The sequence below is a fragment of the Palaemon carinicauda genome, chromosome 30, assembly GCF_036898095.1.
Source record: "Palaemon carinicauda isolate YSFRI2023 chromosome 30, ASM3689809v2, whole genome shotgun sequence".
Lineage (NCBI taxonomy): Eukaryota > Metazoa > Arthropoda > Malacostraca > Decapoda > Palaemonidae > Palaemon > Palaemon carinicauda.
In genome coordinates, this window is record NC_090754.1 from 31,633,570 (window position 1) to 31,653,772 (window position 20,203).

Genomic DNA, 20,203 nt, shown 5'->3' on the forward strand with positions numbered 1-20,203 from the left:
ATATATATATATATATATATATATATATATATATATATATATATATAGTCAGACACTTGCTCTTTACTTTATAGGACAGCTTGTAGTAGTTCATCGGCTGTGTTGCGCTACGGCCAGATTAGAAAAGGCAATGGAGACAGCAACCTCAACTCAAACACATACTAAGTACCGAAACGCTAGTGCTTCTGCAGCGAGTTTCTCCAAGGTAATATTTTCTATTAGAAAATTTATCTTACATTCATATCTATTTACTGGACTTTTCCAATCCAGAACAGGGTACGGTGGTGATGTACATATACGAAAATGGTACCATTTTAGGCATCTGTCATTCAGTAGGAGTGATTAGAGAAAATATTGGTAAAATATGTCCAAAGGCCTTCAACAAATGAAAGAGAGGAAAAAGAATATATATATATATATATATATATATATATATATATATATATATATATATATATATATATATATATATATACACATATACAGTATATATACATATATATCATCACCACCATCATCTACTACTATGCCTATTGACGTAAATGGCCTCAGTTAGATTTAGCGTCATAGACTGACTAAATCCATAGAGGATTCATTGACTAAATTCATCTAAGGATAGCCAGTTCCTTGTGATGCGCAGTGCCTATCTAACTAATGCAAGTGATCCCAGCTATTCCATACTGATTCTAGTAAGATCATCCGACAGGCAATTATATGTTTGTGTATGTGTATATATATATATATATATATATATATATATATATATATATATATACACACATACACACACACACACACACACATATATATATATATATATATATATATATATATATATATATATATATATATATATATATATATATAAAACCTTAGAACATAAGCTAGTTACAACTCAAAGAGCTATGTATCCTTGTTGCTAAAAAAGTAACATGGATACAAGAGCATACTAAAGTAGAGGATATTCTAACAATATGTAAGATAAAGAAATGGACATGGTCTGAACATACGATGAGAATGACAGATAATAGATGGAGATCAAGAATAAAAGAATGGGTCCCTAGACATTGCAAAAGGAGCAGGGAAGAAAGAGAACACAATGGATTGAGGAACTAGGAAAATTTGCATAAATATACTGGCACAGAAGGACAATAAACAGACGCGAGTGGAACCAAGGTAAACAGAGGTATCTCTATATCTTGAGTGGAACGACATGTCTGAGGCCTTTGTCTTGCAGAGCACTACAAGGCTAGTGATGATGATGATGACAGGCACACACACATTATATATACAGTATATATATGTATATATATATATATATATATATATATATATATATATATATATATATATATGTATACACACATATATATGTATATATATTTATGTACTGTATATATATATATATATATATATATATATATATATATATATATATATATATGAAAAACAACACAATATCGTGCTCAAATAGAAATAAATTTCTACCTCATACCGGGATCGAACCCTAGCCCCTTCAAATGGAAGGCCACGTCACTTCCAACCATGCCACCAGAGACTCAAAAGAAGTCAGAACCTAACTGCTAACTGCAATTCAGGATTTACCTGGCGAAACATCGGCCCACCACGTGACAACTAATAGCTATTAATTCGAATTACCCCTAATGAGTCAATATGGATGAAAATCAACTCAATATCATGCTCAAATAGAAATAAATTTCTACCTATATATATACATACATACATATATATATATATATATATATATATATATATATATATATATATATATATATATATGTATATATGTATATATGTATATATGTATATATATATATATATATATATATATATATATATATATATATGATGAGTGTCAGGCTAAAACAATTCAGCAGGTGTTAGTTCAAATATGGTTACTGTATAATGCCATGTGACGTCATCCGTGTCTCACAAAATATCGTAAAAACCAGACTGACCTTTACTACTCAAATTCACTCTATAGTAAAAATATATCAAATATATCAAATTTTCTAAACTTATCTCGCTAGAAGAAGCTAAACCTAGCAATATTTCATTGTACAATATACTTAGCATTAGTGGGGAAAGAGTTCACTGACTGATTGGTTGATACGAAACAGGTGATAATGAAAGGGAAAAGTGTAGAATTCACAGATAAACACCACATTAAAGCCATTAACTTTCAGTCTCATTGTGACTCTTTGCTGCTTACAACAGAATATTAATTTTTGGAACGTGGTTGCTAGGCATGTGGTCTGAGGGTATATGCGCCAAAGATATGTGTGGATTTTCACTGGTGGTTACCCTTTCAATAATTAATCATACCCAATTTTGCTACAATTCGTTGATGCAAAGACTAAAAGCGTAAAAAACATACTACTGCCTGGCATTCACTGTTGGTCACCATTAGAAGTATTTACCAAACAAAATCAGTACTGCATTTATGAAGAACAGCAGTAAGTTATATATTATTGTTTACCGAATTGAGTAAGCAAAATGTGTTTGGCGAGGATAAACAAAAAGTAATAAGTTATATTTTATCATTTACTGAACTGAGTAACCAAAATGTATGTTTGAAAGGATAAACGATTCAAGGAAAATCCCTATTAAGGGAGACACGCTTCACGACCATTAGACTAAAAATAGAGATAAATTAATTAAAACAACCGGTTGAAATTAAAAAAAAAAAAAAAAACTTTAGTAAATTGGATCAAGGACCACGGGAAAAATGGATACATCATCTAAAACGAAAGTAAAAAGATGGCGTGACTTACGTTTGTCCTAACAGAGTTCTCTTCCTTCCGCTTTAAATAAAAATAAAACCCAAATTAATTCCAGTTCCATAATTGAACTAAAATTCACCTACATTCCAGGGACCCTGGATTCGGATAAATTAATCTTAATCTGGTTAAGCTTTCTGTAAGTCTGTTCGATCGGAGATTTCGAAGAATAGACGGTGGTAGAAATGATACGTTATCACCAGAACATGACATAATGAAGATCCTCTCACGAAAGCGACAGTGTATTCTTTTTATTTAATTAAACTTTCAGCAATGACTGAGTTACACGGCAATGCATACGGAATACTAGTCAAGCTCCTCCTCCTCCTCCTCCGTCTCTTCCTCCTCCTCATCATCATCATAATCATCATCATCATCATTATTAAGTTAGTTAGTTAATTAGTTAGTTGTTGTTGTTATTATTACTTGCTAAGCTACAACCTTAGACGGAAAAGCAAGATTCTAAAAGCCCAAGAGGTCCAACAGAGACAATAGCCTAGTGGGGAAAGGAAATAAGGAAATATAAAAACTATAAGAGAAGTAATTATCAATTAAAATAAAACACTTTACGAAGAGTAGTAACATTAAAATAAATCTTTCATATGTAAACTATGAACACTTCAAAAAACAAGAGGAAGAGAAATGATATGGAAAAGTGCGCCCGAGTGCACCCTCAAGCAAGAGAACTCTACCCCAAGACAATGGATGGCCATGGTACAGGTATGACACTAACAATGACTAGAGAACAAGGGTTTGAATCTGGAGTGTCCTTCTCCTAGAAGAGCTGCTTACCATAGCTAAAGAGACTCTTCTACCCTTACCAAGAGGAAAATAGCCACTGAACAGTTACAGTGCAGTCGTTAACCCCTTGAGCGAAGAAGAATTGTTTAGTAATCTCAGTGTTGTCAGGTGTGTGGGGATAGGTGATAATATGTAAAGAATAGGCTAGACTATTCGGCGAATGTGTAGGCAAAGGGAAAATGATCCGTAACCAGAGAGAAGGATCCAATGTGATACTATCTAGCCAGGCAAAGGACCCAATGACTCTTCAGCGGTAGTATCTCAACGGGTGGATAGTGCCTTGACCAACCTACTACCTATAGCAAATTGATATCATTATTGTTAGTATTATAAGCATTGTTGTTATTATGATTTTTTATCATCATTGTGATTTTATTATAATTTCAAAATAATGCAATGGAAAAAATCAAACAAATAACAATTCAAAATTAATCAAAATCCAAGTTACCTTTATTTCAACTAAATTTCCCTATGCTTAACAGACCTAGCCATGGCACATTGATATCATTATTGTTATTATTATAATCATTCCTTCTGTTGTTGTTATCATGATTACTTGTTATTATTATAATTATATTATCATTTCAAAATAACATAATGAAAAATAAAATAACAATTCAAAATCAATCGAAATGCAAGTTAGCTCCAATCAAACTCAAATTTCACTATCCTTAACACAAATGGTGATGGGGGAACCTTTGTAAATTAACTCCCTCACAAACTTCATTGACTTTTTAAGGCATCAACGTGACCCACCTGACCTTACACCAGACATGGGTGGCGTCATTGGCATGTAGAATGTCTCATCAACCGTAATAGGAACTAACCCACGAACATCGTGATGACTTTGGCCAAAACGGCCTTCCATCGAAATATCATTGGTACGTCGAACATGCTACTTGCCTTTTATTATTATTATTATTATTATTATTATTATTATTATTATCATTATTATTATTATTATTATTATTATTATTTATTTATTTATTTATCTATTTATTTATTTATTTATTTTTTATGATTATTTATCTTCATTTACAATTATTATTATTATTATTATTATTATTATTATTATTATTATTATTATTATTATTATTATTTGTTGTTGTTGTCATTTGTCATTTTTATTATTATGATTAGTATTACTACTACTACTACTACTACTACTACTACTACTACTACTACCCTAGATGGAAAAGCAGGATGTTATAACCCCAAGGGCTCCAACAAGGAAAAACAGCCCAGTGAGGAAAAGAAATAAGGAAATAAATAAATTACAAGAGAATTAATGACCAATTAAAATAACCTATTTTCTGAACAGTAACAACAATAAAAAAAACGATCTTTCTTAAATAACTATAAAAAGAGACATATGTCAACTTGTTCAACATGAAAACATTCGCTGCAAGTTTGAACTTTTTTAATTCCACCGTTTCAACTACCTGAGTAGGAAGATAATTCCTCAGCTTGGTCACATCTGGAATAAACCTTCTAGAATATTGCGTAGTATTGAGCCTCGTGATGAGAAAGGTATAACTATTAGTATAAACTTTCGTTGGTCAAACCTTCCAAATAGTGAGAAAAATAAAGTCAAGTTTACTAGCAAAACTATTGGTCCAAAACCGTCATCATGCAAAAAATTAAATTCATTTTCCCCTCAGTTAAAATACAGATTTTACGAAACAAATGCCAAAATTAAAGGTTTTTAAACATGGCTTGACATATCAAAAGTGTGATTAATTCTTAACTTGCCAGCCAACATAAACCAAGCTCGAAATGGAATACAGAACGAAATTCCTCTATAAATCTGCGCGGTTTTTCACATTCCCTATAAATTTTCATGAGCCCTGGATTACCCTAAATTACCTTAAAAATTTTCCAACTTCCTTAAATTTGAAGCTGGTAAAACCAAAAATACCTTACAAATATCATTACCTTAAAAATTACCTTGAAACCATGCAAATTTCCTAAAACTAAGGTAATTACCTTAAAAGTTTAAACCGTGGCTATACGTGAGAGAGAGAGAGAGAGAGAGAGAGAGAGAGAGAGAGAGAGAGAGAGAGAGAGAGAGAGAGAGAGGGGGGGTTCCTTTTCGGAGGAATAAACCAATACACCAATTCCCTAATATCACAAGAGGGTCTGCCCCTCTCTTTTATTCTTCTCCTGTACTTCTCTTTCTCCCTATTTCCTTAACCTTTCCCATTCCGAGTACCTGCCTTTGAGCTATAAACTGGATTGTATCCAGGGGTACTCTTCCTTTTCCTATATTCCCCACTTCCCTATTCTTATTATTGTTGTTGTTGTTCCTTTAAACTTGTGACTGGGACCAATGATGTTCACATTTTAATCGAATCATCATCATCATCTTTTCCTACGCCTATTGAGGCAAGATTTCGCCAGTCGTCTCTAACTTGAGCTTTTAATTCAATACTTCTCCATTCATCATCTCCGACTTCACGCTTCAGAGTCCTCAGCCATGTGGGCCTGGGTCTTGCAACTCTTCTAGTACCTTGTGGAACCCCGTTAACTGTTTGGTGAACTAATATCTCTAGATGAGTACGAATAGCTTTACAAACTTATGTATGAAATATAATAGAAAGATTTTAAAAATGTTCTACGTTACATTTATTATCAATTAATATTCATACCATAAGGAATATTTAAAGACAACTTGTTTTTTGTGCATGTGTATTTGCGTATGTGCGCGCGCAAGCGTGTGGTCTTGAAGGTTGGGGATGGCACATTCCCTGTACGCCTCTTTAATCTTTTATATTCAAGAGTCAGATATATTGCTTCACTCGGGAGCCAGGATTCCCTCCTTTTCCTTTTATAGAACCTTTGCTGGATATGCACATTGGCTAGATGAGCTTCGCCGATTGGACATCAGGCTGCCTTATCTGAAGCCACAAAACTGTTATTACCCTCTTAATCATTTTAGGTGTCCGTAATTATCAAAGTCAGCATTCAAATAGTTAAGAGTAATCTTCATCATTATATTGTTGATGATGAGGATGATATTTGTCATCATCATCATCATTATCATCTCCTACGCCTATTGACGCAAACGGCCTCAGTTACATTTCGCCAGCCATCTGTATCTTGAGCTTTAAAAACAATACTTCTCCATTCATCTCCTACTTCACGCTTCAAAGTCCTCAGCCATGTAGGCCTGGGCCTTTCAACTCTTCTAGTGCCTTGTGGAGCCCAGTTGAAATTTTTGTTAAGTAATCTCTCTTGAGGAGTGCGAAGAGCTTCCATATATGGCACTCAGGTAATTTCTCTTATAGTTTCATCTCTAATCCTGGATAATTGTAATCAATAAGATTTTGTTTGATTTGTTTTTAGTTGTTCTACGTTTACCTTTAAATTTACGTAATGTTTATGATGAGGTTATTAACATTTCTAGTATACGCATGACAATGTTGATACATACTACTATTTCTGACAGCGATAATACGACTACTTCTTATAAATGCATTATTCAAAATGCTCATCAATACATTAACTCCAATTAACTCTAAAATTTATCAGTTTTACTCGACATCAGGGAAAAGATATATTTCATATTCTATCAAGGTAAGAAACAGATTTATACAAATACATCACAAGTTCAAAATCATAAAAAAAATATCGCTTGAAAAAATAAAGATATCTTTTATTCCTAACGCTTACTACAGGCTAAATAAAGATAGAACTAGCATACAGAATCTTTTTTTTTTTCGGTTTACATCTGTACGATATGTAACATTCCTTATACATTTTTATCTATAGCAGCATAAATACGATAAAGAAAAGGGGTTTTAATAATAAAAGACTATCAAAAGTAAGCAGCTTACTGACTCAAGTATGATAAATAAAAATCGTGAGGAATTACTCTGACTTTTTCTTAGTATCTTTCTATCAATTACATTCATATTATTAACTCCGGCAAAAACCGTTCTCTTACCCTCGTAAAAACGTTCTTTTACCATCGTAACAACGCTCTCCAAACCAACGTAAAAACGTTCTCTTACCATCGTGAAAACGCTCTCCTACCATCTTAAAAACGTTCTCCTACCCTCGTAAAAACTGTTTTCTTACCATCGTAAAAACGCTCTCCTACCATCTTAAAAACGTTCTCCTACCATCTTAAAAACGTTCTCTTACCATCTTAAAAACGTTCTCCTACCATCGTAAAAACGCTCTCCTACCATCGTAAAAACGTTCTCCTACCCTCGTAACAACTGTTTTCTTACCATCGTAAAAACGCTCTCCTACCATCTTAAAAACGCTCTCCTACCATCTTAAAAACGTTCTCTTACCATCTTAAAAACGTTCTCCTACCATCGTAAAAACGCTCTCCTACCATCTTAAAAACGTTCTCCTACCATCTCAAAAACGTTCTCCTAAACTCGTAAAAACGTTCTCTTACCATCTTAAAAACGTTCTCCTACCATCGTAAAAACGCTCTCCTACCATCGTAAAAACGTTCTTTTACCATCGTGAAAACGTTCTATTACCATCTTAAAAACGTTCTCCTACCATCGTAAAAACGTTCTTTTACCATCGTAAAAACGTTCTTTTACCATCGTGAAAATTTTCTCTTACCATCTTAAAAACGTTCTCCTATATACCCTCGTAAAAACTGTTTTCTTACCATCGTACAAACGCTCTCCTACCCTCGTAAAAACGTCCTTTTACCATCGTAAAAACGTTCTCTTACCTTCGTAAAACCGTTATCTTACCATCGTAAAAACGCTCTCCTACCATCGTAAAAACGTTCTCTTACCATCATAAAAACGCTCTTTTACCATCGTGAAAACGTTCTTTTACCATCTTAAAAAACGCTCTACCTACTCTCGTAAAAACTGTTTTCTTACCATCGTAAAAACGCTCTCCTACCCTCGTAAAAACGTTCTTTTACCATCGTAGAAACGTTTTCTTACCATCGTAAAAACGTTTTCTTACCATCGTAAAAACATTCTCTTACCATCGGCGAGAGAGGGAATGGGAAGAGGGAAGGAATATTTCATCTTTAAAGTGTCTGGTATAATTTCTTTATTTTTTTTTTCAGATTCTATCGGATCTGGACTATCTAAGCACACAGGCTAAACGAACTTCACTGATTGTACCATAGTCTAACCTGCACGATATATATACAGTATATGTCACTGTTATTTTTAATGTACAGTATTTCTACAATCAAAATTCAACTGTTTATAAAAAATTTCTTCACTCATATGATAATGATAAATATATTGATAATCACGGTTAAAGTCATAATTGTGATATTTATTATCATCACAGAGACAATGACGAGAATAACTTATACTGCATTCAACTGGCGTTAAGGAATTTGCAACTCCTACTACTACTACTACTACTACTACTACTACTACTACTACTAATAATAATAATAATAATAATAATAATAATAATAAAGTCATTTAAATTACTGAGCTTACTTATTACGACTGCCATTGTTATCGTCATCACAACCTGACGACCTGTAACTCGAATAAGAAATTAAAATCCCGCTTTAAGTCAGGCCGAGATCGCATTCCCTGCAAATCGTGCTGTGTACAATCGGGAAATCCGGACCTATTGATTCAGACCAGCCGACCGAGTGCACACTAAATCTGACTGGCAAGGCTTGTAATCCAGTGCAAATCATTCCCTTCTGAGGAGGAGAAGTCCATGGAAACAAGAACACGAAGGAGAAGAAGAAGAAGAAGAAGAAGAAGAAGAAGAGAAAGCAATGAAATAAATAAATTGGAAGGTGAAGTTCACAAAAAGGTAGAACCATGAAAACAATGATGATCGAAAGAAATTGGAAGGTAAAGTCCATAAAAAGATAGCAACATGAAAATGTTGATGATCGGTCAAGTCCATGGTAAGAAGAAAAAGAAGAAGCAGAAGAACAGGAGAAAACAATGATATAAACAAAAAGGTAGAACCATGAAAATGTTAATGACGGGTGAAGTTCATGGAAAGAAGACGAAGAAGAAGAAAGCAATGAAAGAATGAAATTGGAAGGTGAAGTCCACAAAAAGGAAGAAGCATGAAAATGTTAATGATCGGTGAAGTTCATGGAAAGAAGAAGAAGAAGAAGAAGAAGAAGAAGAAGAAGAAGAAGAAGAAGAAAAGAAATGAAAGAATGAAATTGGAAGGTTCACTCCACAAAAAGGTAGAACCACGAAAATGTTGATGATCGGTGAAGTCCATGGGAAGAAGAAGAAGAAGAAGAAGAAGAAGAAGAGAAAACAACGATAGAAAGAAATTGGAAGGTGAAGTCCACAAAAAGGCAGAACTATGAAAATGTTGATGACCTGTGAAGTCTGTGGAAACTAGGCGTTAAGAAAGGATTTAATCAAAAGGGTGAAGATATGCGAGGCTTGAAGACAAAGTAAAAGTGACGATGTTCTCATTAATCAATATAAGGAATGACACGAGAATTACTAGGAAACAAATAAGAATAATTTAAGTAATGACGAAAAATAAAAGAAATGATCAGCTAAATCCACAAAAAAAAAAAAAAAATATGAATGAAATGAAACAAAGAGGTGAAAGATGATGTCCACGAAAATTGAAAATGATAAACGGTGAATTCCATGGATACAAAAAAGGAAATACATATAATAAAATACAGTTAGTAAAAAAAAAAAAAAAAAGTTGAGTGATGTAGTACGCGTAAACTAGTCAAGAAGAAGAAGATAGAACTGTATACAAAAATGACCAGTGAAGTCCATGGGAGGAGAAAAGGAAGCGAAATTATGAAGAAAAAATAATGACAGTCAATGCCCCCCCCCCCCCACAAAAAAAAAAAGGAAAATAAAAGGTGAAGTCTAGGAAAAGTGAAGAGGGTTTTATGATGAATATAAAAACGACAGAAGATCCCTGGAAACAGGAAAAAAAAAGAAAAAAAATTCAATCGAAAGAAATTATTATGATGGTAATAATGACGATGGTGAAAAAAAAGACCGGGAAAAAGAATGATGGTGGTAAAAAGAAGATTAATCGTCACAATTCATCATTATCATCTCCTCCTACGCCTATTGACGCAAAGGGCCTCAGTTAGATTTCGCCAGTCGCCTCTATCTTGAGCTTTTAAATCAAAACTGCTCCATTCATCATCTACTTCACGCTTCATAGTCCTCAGCCACGTAGGTCTGGGTCTTCCAAATCTTCTAATACCTTGTGGAGCACAATTCACAAAAACAGAAAAAATTAAAAAATAAGATAAAGATAAAAAAACCTAAATGTGGAAAATTAAGATGATAAGCGATATTCATGGAAAAGAAGAAATAAAATGATAGACAAAAATCGTTAAAAACTATGAAGATGCTGAATATAATGAAAGGAAGAAAGCGCAGGTTTACGGCCATAAAAGAGCTTTTGGAATTCATGGACACAAACAATTATGAGGAGAAAATGTTACGGTCTGAAAACGGAACACTAAAAAGAAAAAAAAAATTGATAGCGATGAGAAATATAACGTTGAGGATTAAGAGCTTGGGAAAAAACAGAATGGCAAATAAGTGCTTGATGCTACGGTAAAAGAATAAAAAGTTTTAGAAAAATAATCCTTTCATGGAGACCTTTTAGAACTGCTGGAAAATATGAAATGTCTTTAATATTATCTTTCCCGTCTCCAATTGTGAAGAAAAAACACAATATACACTTTCTTCTCTTTTGAAATTTTATGGTATTGAAATTAGTATCAATAATTACGGCAATTTTATTTAATTTTTTGTTTATTTTTGAAAAGTCCAGTTGGACACAGGATTTCTTGGCACACCTTGCTCTAAGAGAGATGCACTATGTCACAACCTTGCTACGCGGCGAGTTCCTGTGTGTATCCCCACTCTCCACCTCTGCAATCTCTCCCTGCAATATCGGTTTGGTTACTCGCTTAACAGTAAGGGTGTGACATGACAAGGTGTATTTCTTCAGAGCAAGGTGTGCCACAGACTCTTGTGTTCAACTGTACCATCCCAAAGCTCCGACTAAGGCAAGAAAAGTTGGGACTGGACCGGAGTGGACGACAGTAAATCTAAACATGTTCATTACTTGAAGACTACTGTTAGCACTAACAGGGGAAAATGCATATAAGCAGGGGTTAAACTCGAGCATGTGCCATGTGGCCATTATCTTGAATGCTGCTGCTTTTTACCTTAGATTACCATAAAACTTTTTTCCAATTTCCTTAAATTTCAAGCAAGTAAAACCGAAATTACCTTAGAATTACCATGGAACCATGAAAATTACCTTAAACTAAGGTAACTACTTTAAAAGTTTAAACCCTGCATATAAGGGACATCGTACGTGCTTTGCTCAGTTCTGCATTCATTTACCTCAAACTAAGGTAACTACTTTAAAAGTTTAAACCTTGCATATAAGGGACATCGTACGTGTTTTACTCAGTTCTGCTTTCAACCAGAGTCACAGAGACAAAACATTGGAGAGAAAAATCATTCAGCGTTTTTAGATGTTACAACATATTCTTTTTTTCTGGTTCACATACCAACCATTTTATCTTTTATAGGATGCGCTTCAGTGTTACAGGCAGTGCAGTGGGGCTTCCGTTCAATTAAAACATACTTATTGTGTTTTGATATTTTTCCCCTTAAAGATAATCAAAGTTATTCAAGTGTAAGTCAGGTGAACATTGGGAATAATAACGACCCAAGTAGCCTACTACTCCACATCAGTCTAAAGTAATAAAATAGCCTTAACAACAATGTATATAAAAAAATATGTTGATAAAGGTGATTATAAAATATAACTACAACTTGAAGAAAAGGCCAATAGGTTTTTTTTTTTTTTTTTTTTTTACAAAAAATTATCCCGACCATGCTATAGTTGAAGGACACGTTTAAGATAATCATGACTATGAAAATCAGATGATTATGATAATAATGATTAGGAAAATGAGATGATATAATGGTGGAAAAACTAAAAAAAAGATGATAGTTAAGTATCTGGAATGAGAACAAGGTGCATACGTTGTCGGCGAAAATTCCAGCACCAATTGTACATTCATTCCAGCGGTAATTCCATTTATTCACAGAGAGAATACAAGAATTCTTCTAATTCACGACCAGCAACTCAAAAAAATGAATTCGGAAACACAATACTTTGCGAAATTATTCAAAATTTGAGGTATCTCTGTGTGCTGCGCATTAGGAAGCTTATCAAAACAAGTGGGTGGTGGATTATAAATCTAGAGATGACTGTACTATCTTAAAGGGTACATTTCATCTGTCTTAACTTTACACACACACGCACACATACACACACTATGTACATATATACATATATACTTGTATTTGTTGATTTATCTTAATATATTAGTCACTTTCTCAATTTTCACAATTCTACCTGATTTGCATGAAACTTGCCAACATGTGCATAATTCAATTGCCTATCTTATGAAAGCATGGGCTCAACCGACTACCCGATTTAGTTTATTTGTGTTGGTATGTTTAAAGGTTTAAAGGTCACTCATGAATGGCAGAGGCAAGGGACAGTGACATTGCCCTAGCATTCAGGACAATGACCATATATCATATGATCAGCGCCCAAGCCTCCTCTCCACCCAAACCAGGACCAGGGAGGGCCAGGCAGTGGCTGCTGATGACTCAACAGATAAACCTATAGGCTCCCCCAAACCCCCCAACCTTAGCTCATTAAGATGGTAAGGTTGCAGACAATAATGGCACTAACGAGTCTGAGCGGGACTCGAACCCCCGACTGGCAAATACCAGGCAGAGACGTTACCAATCAGGCCACAGCATAATTCAAAAACTATTAAATCGAATCGTATGATATTTGGTGGGATGACTGACCATGATCCAAGCACAATTTGATTAAATTTTGTGAGTGATTGGATCAAACGTTCATAGCAAGGTAAGAAAAAGGTAAAAAAAGTATTTTTTCAATATCGTGGACAATTTTTATTCGAATTCCATGAACATAGTGTCAAATGTACATAATTAATTGCCTATCTTGTGATTTGGGACTGATTGCGTCAAAGGTCAAGGTAAAGAAAGTCTTTGTTTTATCGGGGTAAATTTTTATCCAATTTGCATTAATCTAGTGCCAAAATGTGCATAATTCAATTGCCTACCTTGTGATATACAACATATGGTGATGTAATTGCCCTTGTTAGCAGTTAGGGTTTAAAGGTCAGCGGGCCCAATGAACTTGCATAAACTGCAGGTTTCGTCATTGTGGGACCTTTGTTATCCAATTTTTTGTAAAACCATGGTAAAAAAAAATATGGCGTTGACGAAGATATGCGCCCTACGGAGTGCCCGTTCTAGTTATTGATAAAATTATCCTAAAATAGCCAAGTGCTGCAAAATCACCAATAAACAGCAAAATGGATACGAGAGTAAACTAAAGTTGAGAATATTTTAACATGCAAGAAAAAGAAATGGACATGGGAAGGATACATAATGAGAATGACAGACAATAGATGGACATTAAGAATAACAGAGTGGAAACCTAAAGAATGCAAAAGAATCAGGGGAAGGAAAGACGAAGCATTGACGAACTAAGAAAGTTTGCGGGTGTGGACTAGTACAGAAAGACCATAAACAGACGCAAGTGAAAGGAAGTGTCTGAGGCCTTAGTTCTGCAGTGCACTAGTAACGGTTAATGATTGATATATATATATATATATATATATATATATATATATATATATATATATATATATATATATATATATATATATATATATATATCTATATATAAAATATATGTATATATATAATATATATATCTATATATATATATGTATATATATAAAATATATGTATATATATAATATATATAATATATATGTATATACAGTATATATATATATATATATATATATATATATATATATATATATATACATATATATATATTATATATATATATCATATATATATATACAATATATATATATATATATATATATATATATATACATATATAGTCGTGTATATATATATATATATATATATATATATATATATACATATATATATATACACACACACACACTTCTATACTTCTTAAGACCAGTATACGAAGTTGATGTATAGTACAGGAGTGTAATTGAGGGGGGTTCTTATGTACTCATTAGTAACAATAGCGTTACATATTACGACAAACGTCAGCAACATCCTCGGAAAAACCAAATTCTGGATATCCAGACTTATTCCCAGAATTGATTGAAATACCAAATAATTAACAACCTCCCCCCCCCTTCCCTGAACAATAGTTTGGTAGCATAAACTCTACAAACTAGCTTGATCAATTAGTCAGGATATCAAGCAATCGTAAAGCTTTAATGTATTTCTATAAAATGCACTTAAAACATTTATTCATCCATATAATTATTATAATGATAGAATAGGTGAAAGGTGTATCTCTGGCTTACTGACACAGCTCTTAAATAATTATCATTATTATTATTATTATTATTATTATTATTATTATTATTATTATTATTATCAACTACTAAGCTACAACCCTAGTTGGAAGAGCAGAACTCTATAAGCCCAGGGGCTCCAACAGGGAAAATAGCCTAGTGAGGAAAGGAAACAAGGAAAAATTAAATATTTTAGAATAACATTAAAATAAATATCTCCTATATAAACTATAAAAACTCAACAAAACAATAGGAAGAGAAATTAGATAGAACAGTGTGCCCGAGTGTACCCTCAAGTAAGAGAACTCTAACCTAAGATAGTTGAAGACCATGGTAAAGAGGCTATGGCACTACCCAAGAACAGAGAACAATGGTTTGATTTTGGTTTAACGGGAGATTCTTTGGAATAGAAATTTTTTGACCATCTGCAAATTACAATATAACCAAGAATAACGAGACATGCAAATAACTATTTCTATTAATAAATAAGCTAATGGAAGAAGCCACCTACTGCTCCTATTACCCGAGGCCTGGTTGAAAAGCGAGTAGGTACGATCTCGAAGGATTTCATTATCTCTATTTCAGGGAATTGAAAGTTCGTACAACTCGGGATGAAGGGAGTAAAGAGGAAAGTTTCAAAGTTCTCATTGGAGTGACAGAATAGATGATTAACGACTCTAATGAACGAGATTTCACGTCCTAAAATAGTCCTCAAGTACACTGAATCCTCATTATCCTAATATTAAAAGTTATTCATCGTGAAAATATACAGGTGTGTGATAAGATTTTTGGAATGTATTTGTTTTGGTCACCTTAATGAATAATGATAATGGTTACTACCATTTTAACAATATTGCAAATGAATAATTCAATTTATTATTTATCCGAATCAAGTTAATTTTATATGTTCGAATAAAACTTTAAGTTTCATGATGAAATACATTAACGAAACACATGAGAGAGAGAGAGAGAGAGAGAGAGAGAGAGAGAGAGAGAGAGAGAGAGAGAGAGAGAGAGAGTTAAAAAGCAATTCACACTAAAACCCCGCTAAAATAATCACCGGATCTAATTCCTCAGTAATTGCATTTAATGACGATCATTTTTGTAATTATAACTAAAAAGAATATATTTCATTGAAGAAATCTCCTGTTACAGAAATAACAGAGGGAAATCAAGAGACCAGAATATTCAGCATTGGTTATGGGTAACAATAAAGGCAAATTAATTTTTTTCTGGTTTAATAGTCACATTTGCTTGCTTGAGTTATCTTTTAGTTGGTTTAAACTTTTTTTTTTTTTCTTTTTTGGTAGAAGAGCCTCTTTAGCTTTGGTAAAGAGCTCTTCTAGGAGAAGGACACTCAAAATTAAACCATTGTTCTCTAGTCTTGGGTAATGTCATAGCCTCTGTACCATGGTATTCCACTGTCTAGAGTTAGTGTTCTCTTACTTGAAGGTACACTCGGGCACACTATTCTATCTTTTTTCTCTTCCTCTTGTTTTGTTCAAGTTTTTATAGTTTATATAGAAGATATTTATCTTAATGTTGATTGCCTTCTTAAAATATTTAATTTTTCCTTGTTTCCTTTCCTCATTGGGCTAGTTTTCCTGTTTGAGATCCTGGGCTTATAGCATACTGCTTAGGTTCGGTGGAACCCTATTTAGTAAAATACCGGTAGTGGACTTACCATCCTAAATGTGAATTATATTCTTTCGACATCATACCACAACACAACATTCCCCGCCACAGCCATAGTAACTTTATTCATCTAAGCAGAGGACTCATAAGCAGCTCATTGAACCATCAACCAAGAAAGCCATTCTATCCAACCTTCTCACACCAAAGATACTATGCAAACATTACAAGTAAATGGCTTCAACCATTTTTCCATCATTTAATATAAACACCAATACTTTAATACTGCAGCATAAAGAATAGTTGATTTCATAATCCTCCATAGATTTCCACCTTGGCTTCCACACACAAAAATCAAATCTCCTTAAAATCTTATATACAAATCCTACTTACTTTCTTAGTTCACCTACTCCGAGACATAACTATTTCCTTATCAGCAGTCATTACTTTCCATCCCAAATACTCAAATGAATTAACACCCCCTGTTAACATTCATTATCTTCTAGATTTCCATCTACCCACAAAACCTTTATAACAGATAACAGCTTCTGCAGTTTCTCTTCACAGTATCCAATCGACACAAGGATTAGATTCAAACCTCATCCCTCCGATATCCTATTCACAACTTATTTCTTATCCCACAATATTGTACCTTAATCCACTGTTCTGTCTTTGATCTTTGCATCACCCATCTATATAGTAGTTGTAGTCATCGATACCCAATTCCCACTTGAATCACACAGACTTTAACATGGAATCCAGCACTACTGCCTATATATTTCAACTGCAAATATCCGGATCACAAGAGCATTAAACAACTTGTTACCTTTCATTGAATTTATAGTTATAAAGAATGGTAGATAGTTTCAGTCTTCCGTTTATAGTCTTGAAATGTGGACTCCTGTACATTATCATTTAATAACCATTATAGAAAGAAGATGAAAGCATCGTCCATGGTTTTTCAAGGGGACTGAAGGTCAGTTATCCGACTCCCATGAATCTGAGCAAGGAAACATCCGGGTAATTGCAATATATATTCAGTACCCGAGCAATGTTATAGAGAAATCTTTTTTGCAAAGCAAGACAAATATTTCCTGAAACTGTATCAAGGGTGATTTTCAAATACAAAACCTTCTGATTTTACCCTTTCACAACCATCCCATTACAATTCATAGAGCTAAAGCTGTTTAATGTTAATGTTGTATTCAAGAGCAATGCACTGCATATATTAATTAGGAATTCCCCTGTCCGAAAGAATGGGTGCATTTAAGAGATTCCTTGCAATCAGTGCAATTTTATATACATATATATATAAATATATATATATATATATATATATATATATATATATATATATATATATATATATATATATATATATATATATATATTATTTTTATTATTATTATTATTATTATTATTATTATTATTATTATTATTATTATCATTATTATTATTACTAGCTAATCTATAACCCTAGTTGGAAAGATAGGATGCTATAAGCCCAAGGGCTCCAACAGGGAAAATAACCCAGTGAGAAAAGGATAATAAGGAAAAACTACAAGAGTTAAGTTTAAGAACAATAATAACATAAAAATAAATATTGCTTATATAGACTATAAAAACTTGAAAATAACAAGAGGATAAACACTTCAAAATTACAAGAGGAAGAGAAACAATGTAGAATAGTGAGCACGAGTGTAATTTCAATAAAACAATAAAACAACAACATAATAAATGTAGCCGTTTCTAGCCCACTACAAGACAAAGGCCTCAGACATTTCAATTCATATCTTAGGTTTGGCCACATTACATCACCACACTAGCCAGTTAAGATTGGTAATGGTGGGAGTTTTTCGCCTGATTGCTTACAACAAACCAACCTAGCGTGGGTGGCTTTGACTAGTACAGCTTTGCTTACCATGGCGATACGTAAACCCTTTCAACACGTTAAGGTATCGCCACTCAAAAAGATATATAATATATATATATATATATATATATATATATATATATATATATATATATATATATATATATATATATATATATATATCTAAGAAAAAGTGGCTAGGATCTCAATTCAATCCACGATTAAAACCCCAAAAATAAACATAATGTTCAAACATGGAATTTAGTCAGCAGTTTACTGCGATAAGATTACAATCTTAAATGGTTAGATATAAAGTAAATATTGTACTATAAAGATAATTTAAAACGAAGTATCATTTAATCTTGTATTATAAAGACAAACAGAGTAGAACTAGCTGTCAGCAGCCTAATAACGTATCATTATCGTAATTATTATTACCCAAGCTACAACCCTGGTTAGAAAAGCAGGAATCTACAAGCCCAAGGGCTTCATCATGGAGAGCAACCCAGCGCGGACAGGAAATGGGGAAATAACGAATAAACTAGACATTGTTAAAACATATTAAGATCAGTAATATCCTTAAAATACATCAATCATAGATCATCATCACCATTATCAGACATTGTTAGTCCAGAACAAAGACCTCAGACATTTCCTACCATTCCCACCTGTTTACGGTGTTTCTATTCCAGTCCACACCCGCAAACTTTCTTATTATTATCATTAACACTTGCTAAGGTACAACCCTAAATGGAAAAGCAGAATGCTATAAGCCCAGGGGCTCCAACAGGGAAAATAGCCCAGTGAGGAAAGGAAACAAGGAAACATAAAATGTTTCAAGAACAGTAACAACATTAAAATAAATATTTCCTATACAAACTATAAAAACTTTAACAAAATAAGGGGAAGAGAAATGAGATAGAATAGTGTGCCCGAGTGTACCCTCAAGCAAGAGAACTCTAACCCAAGAGAGTGGAAGACCATGGTACAGAGGCTTTGGCACTACCCAAGACTTAACTCGAAAATCTATCGTATTCAATTCACAGATTTATACCATGAAATGAAAATTGTGTTAACCTGTTCAACAGAGAATCATTCACAACAAGTTTGAACTGAAGTTCACTAAGTTCGGAAAATCATTCCACAATCTAGTAAAGGCTGGAAAAAAACTTATTCACAATATTGAGCCTTATGATGCAAAAGGGAAGACTGGACACAGTTACATACAGGACGGTACAGTCTGGAAAGATCGGAATCCATAGAGATTAATATACAGATCAGGGATAAGAAATTTTATAGGCTGGAAGTTTTTGTCCAACAAGTAATGATGAGAGTTAACAACTAAAGAACAGACGAGAAAACAATATCCAAAACAGCAATATAAAAAAATACAAATAAAAATATCCTCACGATAATTATAAAGAATTGATCACGGTGACAGTTGACTATGCATTTGAAGATTAAACAAATAGGATCTTTCTCAAAATTAAATTTGTTAACAAGAATAACACCTAGAATTCTAAACGAGTTGTACATAGTTTAAGAGAGATTGTCAACACATTAGATGTTGAGGAGCCACTGCCCTTGACCAACGTATAATGATACGTTTGAATTTTGATAGGATTCAACTTCATCCACCACAATATGCACAATGCACAAATTATAGCTAGATCTCTATTACGGGATTCA

General features: G+C 33.3%; 1 protein-coding gene across 1 annotated transcript in view; it reads left to right on the forward strand.

The window, feature by feature from the left end:
• Positions 1 to 9,648: 9,648 nt before the first annotated feature.
• LOC137623449 (golgin subfamily A member 6-like protein 25) overlaps positions 9,649 to 20,203 on the forward strand; it is a 23,681-nt gene continuing 13,126 nt past the window's right edge. The window contains exon 1 of the mRNA XM_068354284.1: positions 9,649 to 9,768. Within this exon, the coding sequence (XP_068210385.1) occupies positions 9,649 to 9,768 (120 nt within the window). The remainder of the gene's footprint in view (positions 9,769 to 20,203) is intronic.